This window comes from Chaetodon auriga, chromosome 3 (assembly GCF_051107435.1).
Source record: "Chaetodon auriga isolate fChaAug3 chromosome 3, fChaAug3.hap1, whole genome shotgun sequence".
Taxonomy (NCBI): domain Eukaryota; kingdom Metazoa; phylum Chordata; class Actinopteri; order Chaetodontiformes; family Chaetodontidae; genus Chaetodon; species Chaetodon auriga.
In genome coordinates this window covers 13,394,065-13,420,115 of record NC_135076.1, presented here as the reverse complement: position 1 = coordinate 13,420,115, position 26,051 = coordinate 13,394,065, and the positions used below count along the sequence as shown (strand labels likewise).

Below are 26,051 nucleotides of genomic sequence, written 5' to 3'. Positions count from 1 at the left end.
ATACACCATTTCTGCCCAACAACAACCTCAAGAACTCCTTCACGGCACACAGACAGCCCCTTACATAAGGGCGTCTGCTCACCTAATTGGCTGGCACATACCATTTACAGAGAGTACCACAGTGCACGTGTGACACAAGCCAACTGCAACATTAAGCAAATAAATAAATATCTTTGTTAAAATTACTTTTAAAAAAGTTACCTAATGTACTTAAGTACAATACCTGAGTAAATGTACTCAGTTACTTGACAATACTAGCTCTTTTCAAGAACGATGCACTGAACCAAAAAAAAAAAAAAAAACATTTACCGTGCACATTTATTGGACATATATAAAAATGGCCCTCCATTATGCAGCAAAGCACTGTGACAAACTGAAAATGTAGAGTCAGTTTGTCACAGTTTGTCAGGATGTAATAGTTTTCTAACATGTACTCAAATGAAAACAGTACAAAGACAATATATTTAATGTTTTCTGACAAAAGTAACATATAGTTAAAGTTAAAACATAGACCCTACATGTGCATTTATTTTATTCTCTTTCCGTTTGGGTTATTGACCACTCCTTAAAGCCACAGTCTTGACAGAATGAAACTGGGTGTGAAAGTTTAAATGAAATGTACTTGATCTCTCCCTACAGCTCCTATGAGTGCGGACAGTGACAGTCACAAGTGGTGCACCACAAAGTGATTTATCCATCCATTATTCTGTTGGTTGGTTGTAAATTAAAAATTTAAGGTTAGGTTATTAAGATGGTAATTCATGCTCAACAACTTCCTATCAATAATGTAACTGACTTTTTCAATAAACATCCACTCCTCCAGCTGCTGATGTGAAGACACTCTGGGCAGGTGGTTTGTCCTTGCCTCAAAGTCTACAAGAATGCAATGAATTTTCAGATACTTACTTTAAGCATGTTCAAGTCCCTGGAACGGTCAATCTGAATGCATAATTACCACAACAGCAGTTTACAGATCCGTGTTTTTTATGTGGACAGATATCTTCAAAATTGAGTTTCTCATCAGTCTATGAAGTTCTATGAAGCAACAGAGGTGACAAAAACAAAACGAACAAAATGAACAAAAAGCACAAACACAAACCCATGTTAATCCATGGAAAACGAGTATGCAAAATTCATTCTTTTCAGTTACAACACAAGATTCAAACAAAGACCTGAGCTTATACTCCTAATGCTATCATGCAGGCAGAGCATCTCTGCTCCATTTGCCTCTCTACGTCAGAGAGACTTCTGATTGTTCAACTTTCAAGTGTTACTGTACATAAGCTCAATGTGATGTTTAATATGTCTAGCGGGGTCATGAATGTAAGTACCAGGATGAGTACAAAATTTCAGCTGCACTGATCCCAACTGGGCATAAGTTCATACAGATCAAGGCTGAAGCAGTTTACATTCAGGCAAACACTCAAATTCAAACCTCAAATCAAAGAGTCAGGTTTAAAACCCAAGACCGTCTTACTCTGAGGTGACCGTAATGAAGAAGTCCAGAAAATGGTAAACAAAAGACATAGACAGATGACAAAATAAAAATGTGTATTCCTACTTCAAAACAGCTTAGTATTTTGTTGAGCATTCTGTCAAATATAACACTGACTGACTTTGCATTGTAAACTATAAATCAATGCAACTTTACTGGCTTCAAAGACTCTTGGGTAAAGGATCAACACTGAGAAGGCAGTTTAATGTATTTTCTATGGCCAGCTGACACATACACTAAGTCGACAGTGATAGATATTAAGGAGTTTACAATATCTGACAATGTTATATTGGCCTATAATCATTTTCTAATATAAACACAAATGTTAAGCACACACATCTATTATTGTTGAGAATTATCTGCTCAATCTCAATCCACGACATCTCACTGCCCCATACAGATAAAGGCTTCAAAAGTATGTAAAGCCTTGCATGTGAGCGGTGGTTCTTCCAAGCACTCAAGATGTCGTCTGTGACCTCATTTCAGAACACAAGACTTCTAGGTATTTCCACTCATATCACAGGATCAGTCAAATGCTGGCATTTGATGCAAGGAATTTGAAATTGATTTGTATGGTGAGGTTGTCAGTATGGAAAGCTTAAGCCTACTAAAGAGACGAAATCAGACAATTATTCACATGTAATTATCTCCCGCATGGTTGTCTTGAGGTTCCTGTGACGCTGTAGCCTGAGGGCCCCAGATCAGGCTTAAAAAACCAGCAGACCACAGAACCAACAGCGTACCACTGGGCTTGTTTCATTGTGTCCTGCAGCGTCTTTCACGAAACGTAGAGCAAGGAGACAGAATGGAGAACCATCACCGAGCTTCAGAGATGATTGGGGTAGTTGCTGAGCATCGGAACATGTGCGTCGAGTCTAAACATAGTGTTTTGTGCAGAGAAGAGAAGGACACCAAGGATGCTGCAAATGCTGACAAGCAGTCTCACATAGAGAAATCTTACACCACCATACTGAGTGAGCTTGGAGAGGACGTCAACCGAGAGGGACTTCTGCGTACACCACTGCGTGCAACCAAAGCCATGCAGTTCTTCACTAAAGGCTACAAAGAAACAACCCAAGGTGAGGATAGACTTTTCTTCTATATCTTGTTGAACACAAAACTTTGAGAGGCGCTAACTTGATTCAAATCTCAACATTTTCACATATTAAGACTTTCCATATTAGTGTTGAAGAGAACATTTTGACAAGCCTAGAATACATTTTGCACCTACAGCCCCACCATGTTTAAGGCTTGTTGTCTTAGTCTCATTTCTGATTTATGAAATAGTGAATGTTCTTAAATAATCATTTATTGCTAAATGCAACGTCTTGGAAAAATGGATAATTTGTCCGTCACTCTGTCGCTTGTGATTTCATTCTTTGCTCCACTAACATCTAATCCACAGATATCTTAAACGATGCAATCTTTGATGAAAACCATGAGGGGATGGTGATTGTCAAGGATATCGAGCTGTTTTCTCTTTGTGAACATCACCTGGTGCCTTTCTTTGGCAAGGTAATTATCCAGGGTCACTAAATTATGTATTGGTGAGAACCCAAAATCTAGTAATGGCTTTTTGAAATGTACTGGCTAATCTTTCTTTCTTAAGATAAAGACACATCAATACCTTTGTTTTGGCTGTTATCAATTCCAACAAATCTGTAAGAAGCTTGAATCAATCTCTGACCTTCACAGACATGCTTATTCTGATCTGACATGTATTACAGATGGTATTTTAATATATACTGCGTAACATAAACATTAACAATACTTTGTTGTGGGAAAATGTTCCAGGCTCACATAGCATACCTCCCAATCAAGAAAGTGGTTGGCCTCAGCAAGCTTGCTAGGTAGGTGACTGACACACACAGACAAGCTCGCACGCAAAGACATTTGTTTGATGGTCATAATTTTTTATTTTTCAGAATTGTTGAGATCTACAGCAGGAGGCTTCAAGGTAAAACACTGCTATAATACTTTTAAGCTATATCTTCTGTCGCAATCTAATTTTTCTTTTAATTTCTTTCATGGTCCTTTGTGACATTTTATGCGTTACTTTCTTCACAGTTCAGGAGCGTCTCACCAAACAGATTGCTTCAGCCATCTCTGAGGCGTTGGAGCCTGCTGGAGTGGCTGTGGTGATTGAGGCTGTGTGAGTATTTTGCTTTTTTCATTCATATTAGCGTTAGGTTAAAGCTGTTTTCTGGTGGTCTCTTTAATTTTATGCACAAGTATTTAACTTTATCATGGCTACTTGGATATTGGTAGATGCATTCACAAGCAGCATGCCAAAAGATGATAGTTTGGACGGCACCTAGATTTATGTTTTAATTCTCATTTCTAATGACTAATGGGTTCGGTGCGAATCATTAACTTATTCTTTGGAATTTCACAGGAATTTTAAACATCTTCCTTTGTGTATTTCAGCCACATGTGTATGGTGATGAGAGGTGTGCAGAAGATTAATGCCAGTACTGTTACAAGTGCCATGCTGGGAAGATTTCATGATGATCCCAAGACCAGGAAAGAGTTCCTTGGCTTCACAATGAGGAAGTGAATAGCTTTTGGTTCAGCAGGCAGTTCAAGTGTGGGAACTGCTTTAACAAGCAACACTTGCTGATTTGTGTACTTCTGCCAGTTTTACTTTCAATAAATATCTGTCTTTCATGGCATTGGTGGTGACCGTTCTCAATCAGATATTTTGTGTGTATCTATCTTGTTTAAATGTGACATACGAGGAGTGTCTTACCAAACACTGGAATGTAAAATCACAGAGTGGTAAATTAACAGCTGCTGGTAATATATAAATAATGCAATGGTTATATGGCGCTACAAGAACAATATCCAAAAAAATGTACATTGAAAACAAACACAAAGCTGTTCTTATTTTCTTCTATGCTTATCCTTACTCTATGTTTTAAAAGGACAATCTTTTTGTTCCAGATGGTACTGCATGCCCTTCATGCTGTCATACAATGATGAAAGTGGTAGAAATAAATGTGATCCTGTGCATTGTAGAGTGTGATCTTAAAATACTTGTTTTTGCAATGGATGATAGTTAAAATAAATGGATCAACAATCAAAACCAGAACAAGAAGACCCATTTTGAAAATGTAAAAAAGTCCTTCACTGCACCAGTCGCCAGGTACAACAATACAGGTTGAACATGCAGGTTTTGGTAGGATTCATCTATCTTTACATTTGTAAATATGATTTCTCATCATTGCCTGACATGCCAGTACCTTTATGCTGGCAAATATACAGTATGACCAGTCCCAGAGAATAATGACACACAAGGTAACATCAGAGTCATTTTAAGGAAATGAGAGTTTCTCATATACAGGCAGTAAACGCTGAACAGCTAGACCTTCACATAATGAATATGAAGAATGTATTTACATGTAAAAACACAATATTTCTAACCACTTTCCATCTTATTATCACGCAATTAAACTTAATGCCAAAGTCATCATCGTATTCGGATCTTTTGCTCAATAGCTGTTGAAGACCAGCAAATCATCTTTAAACAAAATCAGCAATTATGAGATTACCAAAGACACAAGCTATTACAAATATCAAAGTATCAGATAATGTGATATGATAGATTTTAGCTATTAGTCCATTATCATTATTATTTCTCTGACTACACATGCTGCTACTTGGTAACATCATTAGAGAGCACAATACACATTTCCATCGTTGTGTGGATGATACAAAACTACATCTGTGCTGAGGCAAATGATGCTGCAGTTATGGACTCCATTACCAATAGTCTTTTGGCAATAACTAAATGCATAAGAGATCATTTCTTGAAGTTAATCAAGGATAAGACTGAAATCCTACTAGTCTGCCCATAAACAAAAGGAGAAATGCTGTTTAAAAATCTGTGGAGATTAACTTGCTGGATTAAATCTGAGGTTACAATGCTTGGTGTTATCCTAAATTCAGATCTAAACTTTAAGTCCCACATCACCAAGGTGACGAAAACTTAATTTTCCTCCTTACAATCATAGCTATTAGGACCATTATAAATTAAAAAGATGCTGAAAACCTGATTCATGCCTTTCTTGAAAGCCGACTTGCTTAGTATAATACACAATGTACTGGCCTCCCCAACAAAAAACAAAACACAGAGACTTCAGCTCATTCAAAACTCTGCAGCTCCACTATTAACCGGAAGCAAGAGGAGAGAACACATTAGTCCAGCTTTAGCTGATCTGCACCGGCTTCACGTAACATTCAGGATTAATTTTAAGGTCTCCTCCTCGTATACAAAGCCCTTAATGAGCTTGGACCAAGCTACATCGCTAACTCCCTCATTCATTATTTGCCTTCAAGAACACTGTGATCATCTGCTGCTGGTTTATTGGAGCTTTCCAGCAACAGCTGAAAGAAAACTGGGGATGCAGCCTTTGTCCATTGTGTCCCAAAGCTATGAAACACACTACCTACAGATATCAGTGAAGCAGCTCACTGAATATTTTTAAAAGAAATCTAAAAACTTATGTCTTCACTTTAGGCTTGGTACGACCTTAATGCTAACATGTCTGAAACTTCTGTGCTTTGTCTCGCACTTATGTACTGCTGCACTTCTTTTAAAATGTTGTACTTGTTTTTATGCATTCGACATATCTATCTTAGACTTTATTACTATTATTCAGTGGGTTTTATTCTCCATCTTACTAAATGTTAATTATATTAAATATACTACCTCTGTTTTTATGAATCCTTTAACTTATTATCACTATCATTATCATCATCAAGTGGGTTTAATTCCCAATCTCATTTTAATTTTGGCACTTAATTCCTGTTTTTATGCGTGTTTATGTTATTTTTACTATTATTATCAAGTATTATTTTATGGTAATTTTCTATCCTTTTTTATGTTCATGTTATGTCCTTAAGCATTTTCAGCTACATGTCTTGTATGACAGGTGCTATACAAATAGATTTTATTATCTAGTATTACATATTGAAACCACATGATCCATCCACTCCCCAGTTGGAGAGGACACTGATCGTAATGAGGTGGAAAATGTAATTCTCTACCTTTCTTTGTATGTTTTACAGCAAATATTGAATTGTCAAGATTCAGATTTGATTAGAAATTAGGACAGAGCAGAAAACATTACATAATATTATCCTTTTGATAATGTTTTTGAGATTTCAGAATGTTTTTCTAAATGTCTAAATAGAATGAAAAATCTCATGACAAACCCTTTATAATTTGTGGATTTCAGACAGTAAAATTTTAACTGGATTAGTTTTTCTGACAGTAAAATTTGAACTGGATTAGTTCTTTAACGTGCAGATTATTTAGTGTAGGCTTTGTTTTGTTTATGTTTCCATAGACGTGGAGAAGATGTTGCAAGATATGCAGTACATACTGAAGTTTTCATTTGTTGCTGATTAAAGTGTCTCAATAATCACATAATACATTAATAAAGTAAGACATGACAATCAAATTCAACAGCTCAGATGAGTAATCCATGCAAGCTGTTCAAGAGTTGAGATACAGTAAAAACACAACCATCCTAACCTGCATCGCCCAACAGCCCTACCAACAAGACTTATGAGCAGATATTTAGGAACTACACGCATTTAAGGACAGGATTTATCATTCCTGATTCCAGTAAGAGCCACAGAAGAATCTAGGAACACGAACATGTAGCGGATGACAATTTTGACAACAATAATTTTCCATGAAAGTTGCATATATCTACTGGGAACCATGATATTGCTTTTTCGGATCGGTGAAAGCTGTTACTATAGCATAAGAGCAAGATAATAAAAACAAGCAGTTGATAATGTATAATAAAATATTATGCATAAAATGTGTAACAAATGCATTCGTCAGCGGAGGAATAGCCAGCATGCTTTAAAAATGTCTTTTTTCTTTGCTCACTTGTCGCAATTTGTTTAATTTTTAATGCAGGGACCTACTTTATTACAGCAGAACCTGGAAGTATAACATCACTGGAAACAGACTGTGTTCATGAGCTACATTTCACTTAAATAACAAAAAATATTTCAGTAAATTGTCCAGGGATCCTAAATGCAGTGAAATCACAACATGTATCTGTATTTCATGAATATCAGAAATCCAAACAGACGATGTGCTTTCCTCCATCTCTGTCTGTTTGTAACTGTACTGGCTGGGATATCATGGAGGGAGTAGGGTTGGTGGGGGGCTGTGTCTGCTGTTTTGTCTACAGTGCCGTAACATTTTTTTAACCAGTTACTTCCACACCACTTCTTTCATTATGCTGATCTGTGAAGTGGAACGTAACGCTGGCGGAGTTGAGAGGTCAGGGGCTCCCGCTGCCTAGATACATACAGTCTAATATTAGAACATTTCCTTGATTTGTTAGCAGCATCTCTGCTGACTCCCGAGCACATGGCAACAGGCCGGCCAATAGGATTTCAGGAGACCACTAAGCCCCCTGCTCTGTATAGCAACAGTGGCATCCTTCCCTTATTTATTTATATAGGAGTTTTTTTTCCCACCGACTCATTCTCATGCCTGTCCCCCCACTGTGCAGCCACACTGTGCTCTCAAACTGTGAAAAAGAGTTGGGGTGCGAAGAGTAGTGCTGCTCTTTTACTTTTGCCAGTCCTCTACCTGCATAAGATCTAAAACCAACATCATTTTTATAGATTTTTTTCATACTTATATATTTTTATAGGTTTGTTTTATACTGCACCCCACAGATGAGTGGAGTTTTTTTTCTTATATATTGGATGTAAAAGTAAAAACAAAGTGGGAAATGTCTTGGAAAAAGCCTGATTTTCCTGAAGACAGGAGCTATATCGAAGAAGAGGAGAGGGAATACCCAGAGGAATGGCATCGTGGGAAAATGTGGCACTCAGAGGGGATGGACAACAACCAAATGGAGAGGATCTTTAAAAGATGGAGGACACGGGGAGAAGCAGTACGGGATAAGAGGGGAGGGGGGTGGGGGGTGGAGGGACATAGGATGGCGTGAGGACCGAGGCCTGTGGTTGGTTTGATCTGAGCCACGTGTGCGTCCAGCCACGTCTCTTCGCCGCTACATGGATGTCGTTGAAACTCTGGCTTCCCCTGCTGCGCGGTTCCTTCTGCCTTGGCCCAGGTAGGTGCGTACTGTCCCGTCCTGCTGAGTTTCCTGACGATGTTTCATTTTTTCAGGCTGTTATCTACATCAGAAGTTGCCATTTTGAAAGTTCTGTGCATGTTCAGTCTCCATATCTCTTCATCATTACAAGCTCAGGAACAGGACGATGGAAAGCTTAAAGGTGTTGGGGAAATATGTCGTACATCAGCCGTCCCGTTTTTGGGATACAACACTGATCAATAACAGACTACGGCCGAATATTTAACAAAAGCCACATTCAGAGGATTGTCATCATCAGTAAACGCTATACCTTTATCTATAGGACAGTGGACTGACGATTTCAATTGCCTCACACTCTGTGGAAGTATGTGACATTTCAGCAGAGTGCTGCTGTAAAACACAACATACGGAATGAGATTTTTATGACTCCAACTTTGCTTCTCACCGACGCTCTTCTTTATGCCTCCACCAATGCAATAACGGTGCATGAGCCAAGCAAACAGCATTCACTTTGCTTCGATTAGGTCGCCATTAAGACACAACTGAGTTTGAGACAGGACATTTTTCTGAAACAAACATAACACCATATACTGATACCAAAAAAGGTTCGAAATGACTCCTGTTGAGAAATAACCAAGCTGTCTGTCGTCCCAGATGGACGACACAGATTTTTAAGGACATAAGTATTAAAACGTGAGAAAATGGGCTTATGTGATGAGGATAGCAAGACTTTGTCCAAAATTATGTGCATTATTCCCATCGTCTCAACAGGAACTGGACACAATGTGCCATGAACATCGAGCCGTGAAGACTTCATGGCTGCGTACCATTCTAAGTATTTTGATGCTGACGCCATTTCCAATGCTTCGACTTTTGATCTGCAATGCTGCATCGGTCACTCAATTTTGATGCTACTGTATAGTTCTTTTATAGAAACACAATGTAGTCTAAGTCATCTGTCAATTAACAACTCTAATACAGATAAATTTGAATTTTAATGTAACCCGTATTTTCAAAGCTTTTCAATACCTCTGACACCTAAAATCGATGTTGACAGTATAAAGTTGTCCAGATTTAGAAGTAAAAAATTGTCATGTCTCGATTTCGGTTAAAACCTTACCCATTGCGATCGGATCAGATCAATCGTCGACCAAAAAATTACATTAATAAATAAATAAATAAAATAAAGTAAAATCTGACATCTCATTACAATATATTTTGATTGAAATAGTTTCCTCTTGTAGAGCAACAAGGTGATACCCCCACTTCTCACCCCCTCAAGAGGATATCACATTGTAAAGGGTATAGGAGGATAATAAACCGCTGACTAATCCCAGATGCTTTAAAGAGGATTTAGCCACAGTCCCATTGAATTCTTTACCATGTAATGGGTTTCATGATATAACAGTTATTATATTAAAAAAAATAGTTGACAGACTTGCCAAAAAGCAAAATCCCATGAAATCCAGGAAATTCCAAAAGGCAAAATCCTACACTCCCTATGCTCCCTCGGACATTACTTGCAAAGACTTTCTTTGCCTTTTACTTTGAAGGGCGAGACCTGTGAAGTGAAAATGAATATCTTTAGTGAAAGATACACTTGAGGTGTCTTCTTTGGTAAAGAAAGAAATCATTCTGAGAGAATTTATTTTAAGGCTGTAAAAGGTTCACTGCTAAAGCAATGTGATTTTCACTGTTACATATCATCTGCTTCACTTATGTGTCCATTTATTCTATTACAGCATATTTTGTTGCTATTTGCTGGCAAATCAACTGAGAAACTGTTTATGGAACAAATAATCCGACAGGAATGTCCATTACTTATTTATCAAGTGAATTACATGACAAATCAACATATTTCATCATGTAGAAATCAATTAAAAAACCCAATACTATCATTACGCAGTCACACTCATTTATTTGAAGCATTGCCCATGATGATTTGATAAAGACAGATTTGTAAATGTATATGGAACACAGCATGACGTGAGGAAAAAATCTCTGATGGTTGACAAATTTTTACTGTCTTATATGGTGTTGGATCATTTCAGAGCATAAACCTATCAGTAACCGCAGTGATTGAGTTTGTGGGAAGCCCCAACAAGTACTCAGACTGACAATGCCAGAGATTAAATTTAAAAATTACTGGGCATCAACACACTCGGCAGCAAGTCTAGAACATGAAGGGGTAATAAATAAATGCCCTTTTCAAACAGAGGTCCCACAATAATGCTGTTAAAGACGACTCAGAACCAAACAATGCCAAAATAATGCTGTCCCAGTGCATGATTTTAGATTGCATGCCAGCATTTCAGAAGCAAAAGAGGCATGATGTGCAACACAACAGCATCTAGTGGCTCCGACTCCCCCATTTTACACAGACATCAATTCAGCTCTGTTACTACCTCCACTGTCAGCTTAACGGCAGAATAACCATGGCCCCAATTTTGTGTTTGTACATCTTATGCAGAACGGCAAGGCGGAATAATAACACAACATTCCTGCTTTCAAGAGGCTGCATAAAAGGGGCTGTTCCAAATAGCAAAATAACAGTAATATATCAGTACAGGGCAGTGACTGCCAACTGGTGGACCATGGGCCACAAGGGGCGCACCAAAGCTTCCTATAGGGCCACAGAGTGAATTCAGAAAACACATGTATAAATGTGGAGGAGGCTATGTTGCTCCTGTGGGTAATTGTTGATTAACTTGCCAAACCCTGGCAATACGCTGAAAAGTCCACAACTCATAGTTCACCCATTCTATAGATCTGGATTACTTTCCAATGCCATCTTCTCTACTCTGTAGACCCACCATCAAACCACCCCGATCCCAGGCTGCTGGTGATTCCATGGAGCTGACAGCAATGCACTGGCAGAACTGTGGGAGTTAACACTGGAGTTATCATAGAATCACTAAACTTGTTAGACACATGAGGGATTGCTTGGGTTTATTTTTGTTGGCCAACTGTTGTATTGAGTCCCGAACTGAGTATTTTTGTTTGCTTCCTTGGATCCTGAAGAGGAGCTTTTTGTTGAGATAAGGACTCATTCATTGGTAGTTGAACTATGGGTTTGTATTGAGCACTGACTGACTGACTGACTTGGCAGAGGCGTGAGATCATTTTCTAGTTCAGTATCTGCTTATCATGATGGATTTCCCATATTTTTAGGAGTCTGTACACACTGATGTAGGCTTATAAAATAACCTAAATTTTAAAAAAAAAAAGAAAAAAGAAAAAAAAAAAGATAAACAATAATAGTCTAATTAGACCTAAATATATTGATTTTTTTATTTGATTGTCCAGTCGTCTGGCCTTCGGACAAATGTAGTTGAGGACCCTTGGTATATGGGATAGAGATGTGAAACAGTGCAGGTTATCACACCATTATTTGGCGAGATATCTGCATGCAAAAAATTGAAAAGCACTTATATTTCCATTCTACGGTACTAAGTGTTAAACTTTGTGCCTTTTTTGTTTTAGGTTTTCTGATGTGAAATGACGCTCAAGTCCTTGAGGGAGGAATCAGACAGTCATGCTTCAGTCTGTCACTCTCCAGTGGGTTTACAGCTCAATAAGTAGTGTCAAGGTATCTATGAAGCAGCTAATCAGCTGTACAGTAACCAGCTCTGCTTGTTCTGGGTAGCTCCCAGGTATGAATCCCTTTAAGCGAATGACTGTGATGCAGAACAGTGCTCGACAATAGAAAACTCCCACTGAGTATACACACAGGATCTACTGGCAATGTCATTGCTCTGCTCTGTGATGAGGTTAAACTGGGGGTTCAGGCTGAGGAACATGGTTTACCTCCACAACACTGGGCAGCCTTGAACTCGCTGTTATCCTCTCTATCCTCAGCCATGAGTGTAACTGTAAGCTGATAGTATGTGATCAACAGCACTGTGGCATCTACCATCCTGCTGCTTCACCACCTCAATAAAACGTAGCTGGACTATTCAGTCTGTTTTGTGAAAATGGCAGAAGAGGGTTTCCAGCTCATAGCAGAGGACAACGAGCTCCAGGCGACTGATTTCCCAACGTCATCGCTAGCATCCCTCCATCTCAGGGACGAGGCTGTGGTCATCAGCGAGAGCACCAACCATATGGTGGATAATCCTGAGCCCCATTCTGTATTTCCTGTGATGATGTCAACACTGTTTAACCAATCACGACAGCAGACAGACATATCCATGGCCACTAGGTCTGAGCCTTCACCAGCAGTTCAAGGTAAGATTAAAGTGCTATATTAAGCATTTTTAAGCATACACAAATACAGATTTTAAAAATACTGGTAATTATGATGCACTTGAATAATTGTAGTGAAAAGATGAGAAAATGTTGCAGAAACAACCTCATAACAGAGCTTTTGGCTTGATAAAGTGTCTTTTCATCATTTTTTGATTCTATGTGTAACAAAGCAGAAGATTTTCAAACCAAACTAGTGCTGCATTTAATGAGCCTTTAGAAAATCTTCAGACATTCTGTAAGGAAATGTATCTGATGCTAATTTCTTCATGTCATCTGGGTTAATATGCGTAACTTACTTCACCATGTGACAGTATCATTTACAGTAATTACACTGCTATTTCAGTCTTAGTGAGAGATGGTAATCTCAACAAAGTGAAGTTATTTCATCAGTGCTAAATTAAAACTTTGGGGAACCCACATAATACATTCAACAGTTTTAATTACTGTGGGATTTTTGTTTCCTTTTGAATGAATTCAATTAATATGAGGCATTATTTTCTTAATTCTTTATGACTGTAAAGATATAGATGTCTCCATTTGCCACACGTCTGACTGACCCCTCTTGATGGCACTGTTGCCACTGAAAGTCACTGAGGCTCACTAATCACTAAAAGTCTGAATAGACTTATGCTGCAATTGACAATTATTTTCATGATGAATTAATCTGCTGGTTACTATCTCGATTCACTAAACTCAAAAGATAGAAATGGCCATCACAATTTCTTGAAGTTTCCGAGGATTCTCTCGTATTTTACCCTTGCTGTCCCCCAGTTTAAATAAGTTCACAAAAATCTCTGCATCAAAAGGTTAACAGTTGGCTGTAATGTTGATGAAAGGTATAGCTGTCTATTTGATGTGTTTGTTACATTCTCCTCCAGTAAAGCAGGTGACAGTATGTAGAACATTAGGTGTGACATCTCTTGATGAGGAGTTATTCAGGTGAACCACTCACAAAACAAGAAGAAGAAAAAGAGAATGACCACAAGATGGATGGAGTACCTGCCAAAAAGGCCAATAGTTTGTGCAAGTATCTCACCAAATGGGTGGAGACTTACTTGTACCTAAACAAGAGCAACGTCATGCTTTTTGTAAAAAAAAAACAAAAAAAAAACACAGATTTTAGTGGATCACACAGAGGGAAAAGTGACAAATATGCCAAGCATAAGTGGGGCCAAGAGGCGCAGAAACATGCTATACCAATGACTGCATTTATACTCTGTCATCCATTTTCATGATCACCTTCTCCTACCAATTGTCTCTCTTGTCAGTAGCCTCTCTCAAAATCACAAGTGAAGCATAGTTTGTAAGTGATGTGTACATTTCCTTAAAGGAATACATAAATAAACTAAGTGCTGAATTTATCTGCCCTTTTGTGTTTTCATTAATATAATACAGGGATGTTCACAACTTTTCACTTTCAACCAGGAATCTAATTCTGACCACCTAATTGTAGTCACTTAATGTAGGAACTAGTAAACACAATCCTTGTTGCTCCGATATTTTAAAGGAAGTGGTGGCTAGTGCTGATTTTGGAATTCACTGTGTGTACCCCTGTCTAAATGTAAGGGGTATGTGGACAGTGGTAATGGTAATGGTAATTTCTAATAATTTGAGATGTATTAGATGCAACTTTTATTAGGTTTGTATGCCAGGCAAGTTTTGACAGAGCGTCACCATTTGTGGGACCTAGGTTAATGAGTTTATGTCCAATCTAATTTTACGACAGCATTCGTATGACTCCTCTAACATACAGCTGTCTGCAGCAGCGATTTAATGCATCTCCAGGCATGCCATCACAAGTGCTGAAGGGATGATTTACATCAACTGCTCGCGGCACGCCTCTCACAACACACATGTATCAGCATATGTGTGCATACCCACATACTGGTGAATACAAAAAAATTCACACATAAATGTAATGCTTTCAGGAAATGCCTGACAGACAGCTTCTCACCTTTCCCTGCTTCCCCAACACCACATTAACACACACAGGGACAATAAACACAAAGAGACACAGTGGCACATCAGCTCCAGTCCTTCAGGCCGATATGACATCTCAGTGAAGACAGCTGTTGTTTGTTAGGCGAGGTGGGGCGAGGTCGAGCACTAAGCAGCGCTGAGTCTGGCCGAGTGTGCCCGAGTGTTGAGGAGTGCCCGTTCTGGTATTTTAGGCAGTCAGACAGTGTCACCTGTCAGCAGACTAGTCTGGACAGAGTCTCCCACATGGTGCAAGACTAAGCAACACAACGATATCTCCCTCTGGAGTCCTTGTAAGTGGGCCAGCAGTGTGTGCTGAACAGCCACAAAGTGCAGATAGCCACATACAGACTGGCCTCGACTGACATCAGAAGTAACACTGGGTCGCTGTACAGTTGATGTTGCAGAGTTCTTGGAGCCTGAGATGGGCCAAAACGACAGTGAGGCTCAGTCTCACACCCTGACAGCGTTCCTGCAGGACCTTTCCTCCCCTGTTGATCACGATGATGTGTTTCCTGCCCTAAGAACCAACATTGCCAAGGAAGGAGGTACTCTCCAGCATCTCTTTGTTCTGCTTGCTAAAAGTGTAACAGGTCTTTTGTAGCATATTTTATCACTTTTGTTCCAAAATGAGGGGAAATACAACATATGGCCTAGCATAAGGAATGTTAGCACAAAGTGTCGTAGTTTATATTCCAAATACAAGCATCCTTCATCTTTCTAGCTCATTTGCTGCTTCTATTGTTTTGTAGGTTTGTCATTTTAAAAATCACAACTTTAACCCTGTAAACTACTTGCTGTTGATCGATAAGAAGAGGTTATATAGTGAGTGAAAAAAGGATGTGGATTATGATGGATTATCTTTTTTGAAAGTAGTTTTTATACTTAAGAATGAATGGAAGCAAAAGGCATCTTTGACACAAAACAGGGCCCTGATATCTCCAATAATTCAAACTGTGCAGAACATACACTGTTAAATAAATAATAACAGTATTACTCCTCCTCCTACTACTACTACTACACTCCTACTGCAACTGCTACTGCTACTACTACTACTACGACTACTACTACTAATAATAATAATAATAATGATGATGACGATGCTTTTTGTGCTTGTAATTCTGTGTCGGTAACCAAAATCTTTATTGCCTTTGTGGTCAGAACTGCAGCCCAAGAACAACATAATCAAAGCGATGGCAGCATGTTACTCCAGTTCTGATGACAACCGTCTGTCTGATGCAGAGTGGTACTGGGGAAGTATCTCAAGGTACTGAATACTTTCACATGTCATGTTGATGATTTGATGTATAATCTGGTAACATAATACAGAACATTGATCAAATTCTCTTTGATGTTAATTTGTTTAAAATTGGCAGAAATTGCAGAACTCTGAATATATAAGTTGGAGGCTTTTGAAACAAATGCTGGTGGTGAGTTGATTTCCTAAAAATCAGACAAAAACTTGTTGAAATCTTAATGCCCTTTGTACTTGTCCAGAGAGGAGGTAAATGACATGATGAGAAACACTCCTGATGGCACATTCCTGGTCAGAGATGCTTCCAGTAAGGTTAAGGGGGAATACACTCTCACACTAAGGTAACTACTTTTAAAATCTATTTTGTGACACAAACTGTATTAACTGTTTTCATGTGTTCATCACATGATGAAACTTAAGTGAGTCAACTAATACAGTGTTTTAGCCTATGAGCTGTTATTATAATCATTATTAGTGCTCTGTATCTCGTGGGAAGGCTGTGTTCACCCCAAATCCAATAGGCGTATTCAGAGGTCAGTTAATATTTCCTGCTCTCAAAGTCTAACTTTAGTTTTCTGGTTTCACAGTCTTAATTTAGTTTTAGCGGTTTTAAAATGTAACTTTATACAGTTCCTGGTTTCTGTCCAATTTTAGTTGAATCAGGACAGACTAGGTTTCAGATATAAAGCTTTGTTGACTAGAGCTTGGCGCAGACTCTGGTGGTCAGCAACATAACACCCTGTCTACAGATGATGCCTTTCAGTCGTGTTTTTCCAGTCATCAGTCTCACATTTGTCTGAAGGAACAGACACGCTCCAACTTTAGTCAATGCTGTCTACACTGTCTTCCTCGCACTGCTTCATACGTATAACTGTGACCCGAAGCTTTTCTTAGACTTTTATTCTATATTTTGCTAATTTGCAGGCAAATGTCCATACACTGTGTATTGGGCTGTGTGAGTTAACACTCCACAACATTACTGTGGCTGAACAGATCCACATTAGACATAATGGAGGAGTAAAGTTGCCAATTTGCTGGCTTCACTCTGCTGTCGATGTAGAAAATGTGTTCCTTTGGTCAGTAAGATGACATTGTTGGTTGGATGTTGGCATCCAGAGGTCAGTGCAAGACTACAGTTGGGTGTTGAAGACAATGCATTTACATCAGTGGGTTAAGCCCAATAAGAAACGCCTCTCATATTTCCATATTTGAAATTCATGCCACACTGCTCCCACAAGTATGATGCTGACCGGCTGCTCCTGTCTGCTTTAGAGTAAATATATCTCACACCAGCAACACTTGTGCAAGAGTTCTGTAGGGCCTGGGAAATTTTTGGATCACACACCAGGCACGTGAAATTTTCACTTGCCAAAGTGTTTCAGTTTAAAGAAACCAGAATATTTGCTAAGTTGCATTCTTTCTCATTTATTTCTAACTGCTACTTGCTGCACCATCAGATATTTGACTTGATGGGGTTGGTGGGTGGTTGCATAAAGCTTTCCTCTGGAAACAGAAAGTACAGCAGTGCTTTCAATAGGAGTATTGCCATCTTTGCGTGACAGTCATTGCTTTGACTTTTGCAGAAAAGATGGCTCCAACAGACTAATTAAGATCTTCCATCAAGAGGGGAAGTACGGCTTTTCTGAGCCACTGGCATTTCCCTCTATGGTGGACCTGATCCAGTATTATCAGAACAAGTCTCTGGCCCAGTACAATTCTAAACTGGACACAAGACTACTTTATCCTATATCCAGGTACCAGCAGGTAAGACCTCGAGCTGTGAATGTATGCTGACTTATATTACAATTATTTTGCACTTTTGTGATTTTTTATTTGTATAATTACCAAATATAAAAACCTAATCCTTTTCAGTTTTTTTTTTAATTGTAGAGCCTTATTGTTATTGTGATTTTACTTAAAATTCTGTTGGCCTCTGTGTGGTTTTGGCTGCATTAGAAGTGAAAGGGAAAATGAACATGAAAGCAGTTCATTTCAAGGATGTTTTTAAAATTGTAAATTTTTTAGTAATAGCGGAAATAACATGATAAATGTCAGAGTTTGAAACCATCTGTAAAGTTAGCTCAGATTAGACTAATAGGAGCTTTAAAAGTGGACCTAGTCCTAAATATCCTTTACGTTCTCGTTTGTATAGCAGGAGGTTGTGATGGAAGTTGACATTGATGCAGTTGGAGAACAGCTGAGGATATTTCAGGAGCAATACAAAGAGAAGAGCAAAGAGTATGACCGTCTGTTTGAGACGTTTAATAAAACCTCCCAGGTACAACAGCATCGTAATCATCAAGACTTCATTTTACCAAATAAATCTGTGGTTTTATTGGTTAAAAGTGATACATTTGAAGTAAATGTTTTTCTTCTGAATGCTTTACCACAACAGAGCCTTGACTGTAAAGCCTTGACTGTGAAAGTAAAGATATGTTTTTGCTCCTCTCCAGGAGCTGCAGAGCAAGCGGACAGCCATAGAGGCTTTCGGGGAAATCATTCGGATCTTTGAGGAGGAGTGTGAAACTCAGGAACGCTACAGCAAGGAATACATCGACATGTTCCTTACATTAGACAGCAGTACAGAGACTGACAAGTATGCTTTAAAATACAAAACCTTTTTTCCCAATTCCAAAATATCACATTTTGTGTATTTCAACATAAATACTGTTGGCCATGCTCCTTCACCATGCTCACAGCAAACAAGCAGACTCTGAATTCAAGTTGTTCCTTCTCTCCCTCCTCCACCTCCTCCCTTCTGCAAGGATTCAAAGCAATTCAGACGACCTGCAGTCAAGGGTGGAGGAGATCCACAGCAGCAAGAAGAAGTTGGAGGAAGAGCTGAGGGGGAAGTCTCTGGCTCACATGGAGGTCGACAGGAAAATGAACAGCCTGAAGCCTGACCTTATGCAGCTGAGGAAGATAAGAGATCAATACCTGCTGTAAGTTCAACCCTTTAGCGCCACGTTTCAATATTTCCTGTTTAATATCTATATATTAAAACATGTATCAAGTTCATAAAAAGGTTTTGTAAACAGCATGTACCACAGAGTAAGATGTGCTAGCAACTGCAAGACAAATGTAGAGTCAGAATAAATTAACCACAAGTTATAGTGACCACACTCCTCTGGATGCACTGTATCAAGCAGGTATATCAGTCTTGTCTCATAAATCTGTCTGCAAATCAGGTGACCCCACATGGGATCCCAAACACCAGTGCAAATTAGGTGCATTAACATTATTAGCTGACAAGCAATCATGAGATGAAATCCATCTGAGATATCACTGATTACATGTTTAGTTCAAAACAGTCTGTCACATACCAATGACACAGCTGAGCTGTAAACATAGAAAAAGCAATCAGCTGTTCTCATCCATGTTACCACAGCTGTGGATCTCCAGGATGCATAGCAATTCACCTTATCATGACCTTTGGGAAAACGGTGTCTTTCAAGCTGACTCTTGCTCTTCTCTGTCTTCAGTAAATTCAAATAAGCAGATTATGACTAGGCTAACTATTCAGGTTATGATAGGCTGTGAATGACAAGTCTGCACAGTCAGTGTCTTTACACAGACAGATGCAATTACTTTCCAACAAATGGAGGAAGACTTTAGGTCTGATAGAGCTGCTGACAATATTACTTTGCATTAACAACTCTTAATGGTAGAAATTTCACTGTGCCCTCATTTCATACAAGTGTGTTGTGGCAATGTATAATGTGACTGCTGCATATTCAAAACAATACAATGGACAGACACTGATGTTAACTGCTTTTGGTGAAGCTCTTCTTTAGTGTCAGAAAAGCCTTCTTTATAGGCTTTAAACAGGGACTTAAATTTTCGTTAATTTTGTGCTGAGGACCACGCTGGACTGCGTCTCAAAGTCAGTCATGTCCTGGAAGATTTCAATGTCCCAAAGAAATGGGATAAATTCCGTTCAAATGTCTGTTTATCAAGCCTATTCTCACATGTTTTTGTGTCTAAGTGACTAACAGGGACAACAATTTTTTAAACTGGTCCAGTATTGAGTGAGAATTCTGTAAAGTAACCCCTCCAGGCACCTGTGGACTGTCAATGTACGCCCAATAAAAGTGTTTGCTTTGCAACTGACAGATTGTGTGTCTGGCAACATTATGACAAGGATCCCTACAGAGGTAGACTTTTTTGTTAAGATCCTTTATGTTTAACCAGAAATGACCGTTCTAACGCTCTCAGCAACTCCACCAGACTCCATTTACAAAAACAGTAATTTTATCATCATAAAACACTCTTCATTCAAACTCATCAGAAACAAGCTCAACACATGACGCTCAAACAAAACCATCTTGGTTAATCCTTACACTATTACAACAGTCACCACCAACTATGATTCGGTCAAAATAAATACTTAATTCATGACCGATTTAGCTCTTTGAATCCCTTGCCCTCTACCACACAGATTAGCAACATGTGGGTCTCAATCATACAGCACACTAACAGAGCCTCTGATTGGAGAGCATCACACTCTGTGTATGCAAATAAATCTATAGATGGACATGTGTAACCGGTCAAAAAGATTCTCGTGGTAAACTTCTTAACAATTAACCATTAGCATCCCTACTGATGAAACAGAACTGAGGGTAAATCTTACAGCATGTAAGCATGTCATTTTCACACATTACAGCTTTTTTACTTTGTGTTGTCCATGTTTCAGTTGGCTCACCCAACAAGGCACAACACAGAGTCAGATTAATGACTGGCTGGGCATCAGGAATGAAGAGGAAGAGTGAGTATCCTCATTTATCCAGGCCAACTGAACTTACACTTTTTTAATTAAAACAGAAGTGTAGAATGTACAGGAAAGTCTTTTGTTATTTCTATTTGTTTCTATTTCAAAATTAAATGGCATAAATACATTCAAACACAAACTACATAATTTTTTCATTTACTCACCTAGGCATCAGTGCTTATACACATCTCCATGTGCCAGTTATCCAACATTTTTTTCTGAGGGTAATCAATTGGCATAGGGCAAAGAACCCAGGTTCAGTTGCTCACGTTTGTGTGAATGACAGGTCATGACATTCACCTGTTAAGGTGTCAGAGAAGAAGTTATTATTGATAGCTGGGAGGTTTGAATTGTATGCTTCAAAAATATATTTCCTACCTAATCCAACTCTACCACCTCCCCATCACCCCTCAGCCCATACACCCTGCCAGATGATTCCCACCAGGAGGAGAGAAGCTGGTACGTTGGCAGTATGAGACGGAAGGAGGCAGAGGAGCTACTGAAGGGGAGGAGGGACGGGACCTTCCTCATTAGAGACAGCCAAACTCAGAGAGGCTCTTTTGCCTGCTCAGTTGTGTGAGTACCATCAGATTTGCACCTATCATTGCCTGCTTTGGATTTAAGAGTCCAAACTACCCTAATTATTACTATTGCTGTTATATGTTTTGTTGTAAATGTTCATTGTGCATAAAGTGATGGATTTCCTCTCATGCAGGGTGGATGGGGATGTGAAGCACTGTGTGATCTACAGGACATCCACAGGGTATGGCTTCGCTGAGCCCTACAACCTGTATTCATCACTGCGAGAGCTGGTCCTCCACTATCGACACACATCCCTGATCCAACACAACCAGCAGCTGAATGTAACCCTGGCCTGGCCCGCTCTCAGCCAGCAGCCCAGCTGAGACACACCAGCATGCCACCCTGATGGCACTTTCCCAAAGCTTCACTGTAATAGCACTGACGCACCAATATGGACACTGTTACCAGCCTGTAACAGAGCACCGGTTAGTGTTTTCAGCATATGAGAAACAACGCTCAGTTTTGGATATCTAAAAATCCTACACTGGTAAGATGTCACTGTAAAAAAAAAAAAAAACACACACACACAAAAAACACTACTGAACAGCAGTCACTGAAATTGCTTTGAAAACACATTTTGAACAGCTTTTCCACAGTAGTTTTAAAGGTTATTAACAGCTTTGTCATTTAAACACAGTTACATATGTAGCTCCTAGCAGATTGCAGCTCTGTTCTAATTGTCTACTTTCTATAATGCCATTATTACTAATATTAAATATCCCATTTACTCGCCATCTGCACAGCTTGCAAAACACAATCGGGATTAAGTACTTAGCATTTAACACTGAACTAAAACTGTTGCAGCAGTATTAAGGGAGTGCTGAATTATTATACCAGTACTAGTATCAGCCAGTTTCCCAAACCTGTGCTGTATTAAAGCTTTCAGTAATGCTTACTTTTATAAGGAGAACAATCAGAGAGATATAATTTAGCTGTTTGAGTATAAAAAGGATGACAAATTTCCCTGGTGAAGAGAAATTCAAGTCAATTATCCACAAATCCAGACACTAAATGTTTCATCACAAGTTTGTTTTTTTTTCCCTGAAAGGCAAGTACAAGAAATCCTAAATATTTAAGAAGCAAATATTAAGTTTTACACAGTATTCGAGTCATGGTCTCTAGATTTGGCCAATCTTGCCTCAAACATTTTGAAAATATTCTTGTCCAACAATCCAAATGAACGCTCCTTATCATGCTATGCCTGGCATCAGCCAGCACGTAGTGCTACAAGCCAAATCCACTTCTTAAGCTTTGAAAAACTGAATTTGTTGCATCCATCCACAGTATCTTAAATCCATACAATCAGTGCAGTTGCAGAGTTAGGTGCTTCTGGGGAACTGAGCTCAGGATGGGACTCTGCACTACCCAGCACACATGTATTATGGGTAGTGTAGAAACTGAGGAGACACGCAAGCACTTTATCCAAAACAAGACAACCAGAACACACACACACACACACACACACACACACACACACACACACACACACAGGCACAGAAGTGACAGCTGTGCATCCTACCACTGATTTCACCTACTGTTGGTTGAAAAGAATTTGATCAGGAATATAAAAGTTATTTTCTTACTGACATCTGTGAATCTTTCAGTTTTCACATTGAGATTTTCGAGAGCGATACTCATATACTCATGTCCTGTCTTCATTGTGGACATTTCTTCAGTATCTTCAGCACATAACAAGCGAGACACAATAGAAATTCATGGATTCTACCTCTGGGATGTATTTATGCTTTACAGCATTGTCATTATAACATCTTTAAAATTTTTCTGAAGGAAGATGTTGATTTTTGTTTGTAGAAAAATGGGACAATCAGGGTAAAGTTTGTGGAATCTATGTTCGCTTGTTAACACTTTGAAGTGTTAGTAATAATATGAGTGGGTATTTACTGTGAAGTAGCAGACACGAAGCACAGGCAAATACTGAAAGCATTTCCGTGTGTTACGTACATGCAAATGTACAGTTACTTAAGTACTGTATATGTGAGATATCAGTCTGGTTCAGGTCAATCTTTGATGAGTCAGATGTTGTTTTATATTTCTTTACCTTTTGTGAGATTTTGTTTGGAATCAGTGATCCAACAGCTTTGACAAGTCTCTGGAGCCTGATGTGGATTGATAATACAAGTCTTTTAGATTATTGGTTCTTGTTGAAAAGTGCCCTTAAGTGTTTCTGTTCCAGCCATCATAATTTCCTTTGTGTTACTCTCAGGACAGGTGTCTTGTCCCGTACATAAGTACGATGAAGGGTGTGAACAACAATGTCATGATGAACCGAACACTGAGGTTGTGTCTAGCTGGATACAAGGCTACAATAGCAGAAGTACCCTGGAGTACCCTCAAGGAGAGTATTATTATCAAGCATAGTTATTTTCCTACAACTGACTGCTTTTTATCATCATATTTGAATAACTCTATTTTAATTATTATGTAAAAGTGAGTGTATAATAGACCTTATTCCCCTGGCAGTTGCCACACGGAATTTACATCACACTTGGTATGAGATGAGATGACATGAGATAGGCCTACATGCCCGTTGTTTAAAGCTTTCTGTAAAGCTTTTAATAGAAAATAACCAGCCAAATGAAAAACTTTGTTCAGCTGGAAGCTGAAAGCCTAAAGACACAGAGGCAAAATACATATATTTAATTCTACACAGTATTTAAAAGTGGCTGTTAAAACAACTGTTACTTCAACACATAAAGGCTTAATATGTCATAATGACTGACCAAACAGTTGTAAAATTATCACCATGACTGACTGAAATTTGCAGGCGTTTTAGTTAGCTTTTCTGGTTAATTAGCTACTAGATAACAAGGTATGATTCCAGCTATAGTGGACCAAACAGGTATGTTACCAAAAATGTGATAAAATCATCATATTGGAATTTACTTATTTGATAAATGTTGGCACACAAGTGTGAGGTTAATTCAAAATGGGAATGGAAAACTACATTTATAATGAAAACTGTTTACATTTCAGGCCTATGCAGGTCCCTCTAGCCCTCCTTTCAGAATACTTTTTGCGAGTGGAAATGAAGTGGTGCTTGTGGGTTACAGTGAATCATTCAAACTATTTTTATAGGGGATTAAATACAGCATAGTTGCTTTGGGTTGCCCATTAATTTCAAGCATATACAAATAGTAAATTTGGTCACGGGCTTAATTAGAATATTTACATTTTTGTACGCATTTTTTTTTCCTGATTAATGGGTCACCTTAAATGCACTTCTCTCTTAGCGGTTGTTAGTCAAACACATGCTTGATGTTCGTTGCGTACATACACTTGATCAGTTTATTGCCATGAACGCAGTCGGAAAAACTGTGTCCAATTGCTACATTGTGGTGGTAAAAAGGTGTAAATGTTTGATTTTGCATGTCACCGTTGTGTAAAGGATTACTTAGGTATTATATGTATTACTAATCGTAATGTGGACATTACGGCTGGATACTGTTTGGATACCAGCTCTGGTACTACAAGTTCACCACCGGCTCTAAAAGATGTGTTTTGTTACCGTTCTTTGATGGGTTAGCCATATTCTGTGAAGTTTTCTTTATTTTTTGCTTTGTCTCCATCATTGGGTGGTCAGCACTCATTGCTGTAATTGTCTTTAAACACACCTCTCCGAGATCACCTGTCAGTTATGAAGTATGAGAAATTCCTTTTTTCTCAAAGTCAGTGGAAAAGCCTTCATGTTGGGTGTTGTCTCTTGAGCTTGTCACCACATGGATCTGAGATATAGTGTTGCACACTAGTAACAAAGTGCTGCTTTGCACAAATTGTGGACAGAGTGTGCCACAACCACTAGGCGGCAGTGAAAGCAGGACTTCAAACCTGTGTGTAGTTACTCTCTCTGGTCAGCTGTTCATGCTGTTTTGTAATACCCTGTGCTTAGTGAAGAGCAGTACTACACTGTGTAGAAAAGGACTCTTTCTGTGGTGTCGTCTAAAAGCAAAAAGAGGGAATACTACTACGTGACTCATGCCTGCTGTCATCAGACTGTTGACCTTTCATCTTTGTTGAATTTCCTGTCTTACAGGATGTTAATTAAATGCCATTTTTTTTTCATCTCATAGCAACTTGTTAAATAGTAAACATGGATGGAAGCACCTAAAAGACTGTTATTACGTAAGGCATGTAGGTTGCACGTCTGGCATGTGAAACAAAATAGTAGGCATCTGTCTCTTGTCAGTTAAAATATCTGTATTTTTTGCACACTGAACAGATTGAGTGTTAAATTAAGTCCATAACTTAAAATAAAAGTGTATTTAACATTGTGAACTCAAAAAGAGAAACTTTACATATCGCAGTAAATTTTGTAGCAGAAATACAGAAAAGGTATCCAGCTTATATGTGCACAAAGATAGACTATACCACTGCTCTGTGGGGTTTTGATTTAAAGCATAGCATTTGCACACAAGTATCTCATGTGAGGTGGAGATACTATGACTGTCTTCATGTACATCCACCTGAAGCAGGTGGACATGTGGAGGTGCTAAATATGGACAAGTTGCTGATGAGATTGATGTGTCATAGCACTGATAAAGCACTAATAGTAGTTAAAAAGAATTCTGTCTCTAATGAGCTGACTACTTAGTAGTGATTAGTTCTAAAAAGTCA

General features: G+C 38.7%; 2 protein-coding genes across 4 annotated transcripts; both read left to right on the top strand.

Moving 5' to 3' along the window:
- Positions 1-2,300: 2,300 nt before the first annotated feature.
- On the top strand, positions 2,301-4,052 carry LOC143318567 (GTP cyclohydrolase 1-like). Its single transcript, XM_076726977.1, has 6 exons — positions 2,301-2,574; positions 2,901-3,010; positions 3,290-3,345; positions 3,421-3,452; positions 3,563-3,647; positions 3,923-4,052. The coding sequence occupies exons 1-6, from the start codon at positions 2,301-2,303 to the stop codon at positions 4,050-4,052; spliced, it is 687 nt and encodes a 228-aa protein (XP_076583092.1).
- A 3,956-nt stretch (positions 4,053-8,008) lies between these two features.
- Positions 8,009-21,921, top strand: LOC143318066 (phosphatidylinositol 3-kinase regulatory subunit gamma-like). Of its 3 annotated transcripts, none has more exons than XM_076725995.1 (12): positions 8,009-8,607; positions 12,073-12,816; positions 15,210-15,362; positions 15,976-16,081; positions 16,312-16,410; positions 17,653-17,833; positions 18,222-18,347; positions 18,523-18,665; positions 18,835-19,011; positions 20,763-20,834; positions 21,252-21,413; positions 21,553-21,921. In XM_076725995.1, the coding sequence occupies exons 2-12, from the start codon at positions 12,564-12,566 to the stop codon at positions 21,740-21,742; spliced, it is 1,662 nt and encodes a 553-aa protein (XP_076582110.1). In that variant the 5' UTR covers positions 8,009-8,607; positions 12,073-12,563; the 3' UTR covers positions 21,743-21,921. The 3 variants fall into 3 exon arrangements, with proteins under 3 accessions (XP_076582110.1, XP_076582111.1, XP_076582112.1); XM_076725996.1 differs by having other exon boundaries at positions 8,453-8,611; XM_076725997.1 differs by having other exon boundaries at positions 8,453-8,611; positions 18,844-19,011; positions 21,553-21,920.
- Positions 21,922-26,051: the final 4,130 nt, after the last annotated feature.

Coding starts and splice junctions, on each gene's coding strand:
- LOC143318567 (XM_076726977.1), top strand. CDS start 2,301: ATGGAGAACCATCACCGAGCTTCAGAGATGATTGGGGTAGTTGCTGAG. Junction 3,346..3,420: donor GGCCTCAGCAAGCTTGCTAG/GTAGGTGACTGA, acceptor TTTATTTTTCAG/AATTGTTGAGATCTACAGCA. Junction 3,648..3,922: donor GCTGTGGTGATTGAGGCTGT/GTGAGTATTTTG, acceptor TGTGTATTTCAG/CCACATGTGTATGGTGATGA.
- LOC143318066 (XM_076725995.1), top strand. CDS start 12,564: ATGGCAGAAGAGGGTTTCCAGCTCATAGCAGAGGACAACGAGCTCCAG. Junction 12,817..15,209: donor GCCTTCACCAGCAGTTCAAG/GTAAGATTAAAG, acceptor GTCGCTGTACAG/TTGATGTTGCAGAGTTCTTG. Junction 19,012..20,762: donor ATAAGAGATCAATACCTGCT/GTAAGTTCAACC, acceptor TCCATGTTTCAG/TTGGCTCACCCAACAAGGCA.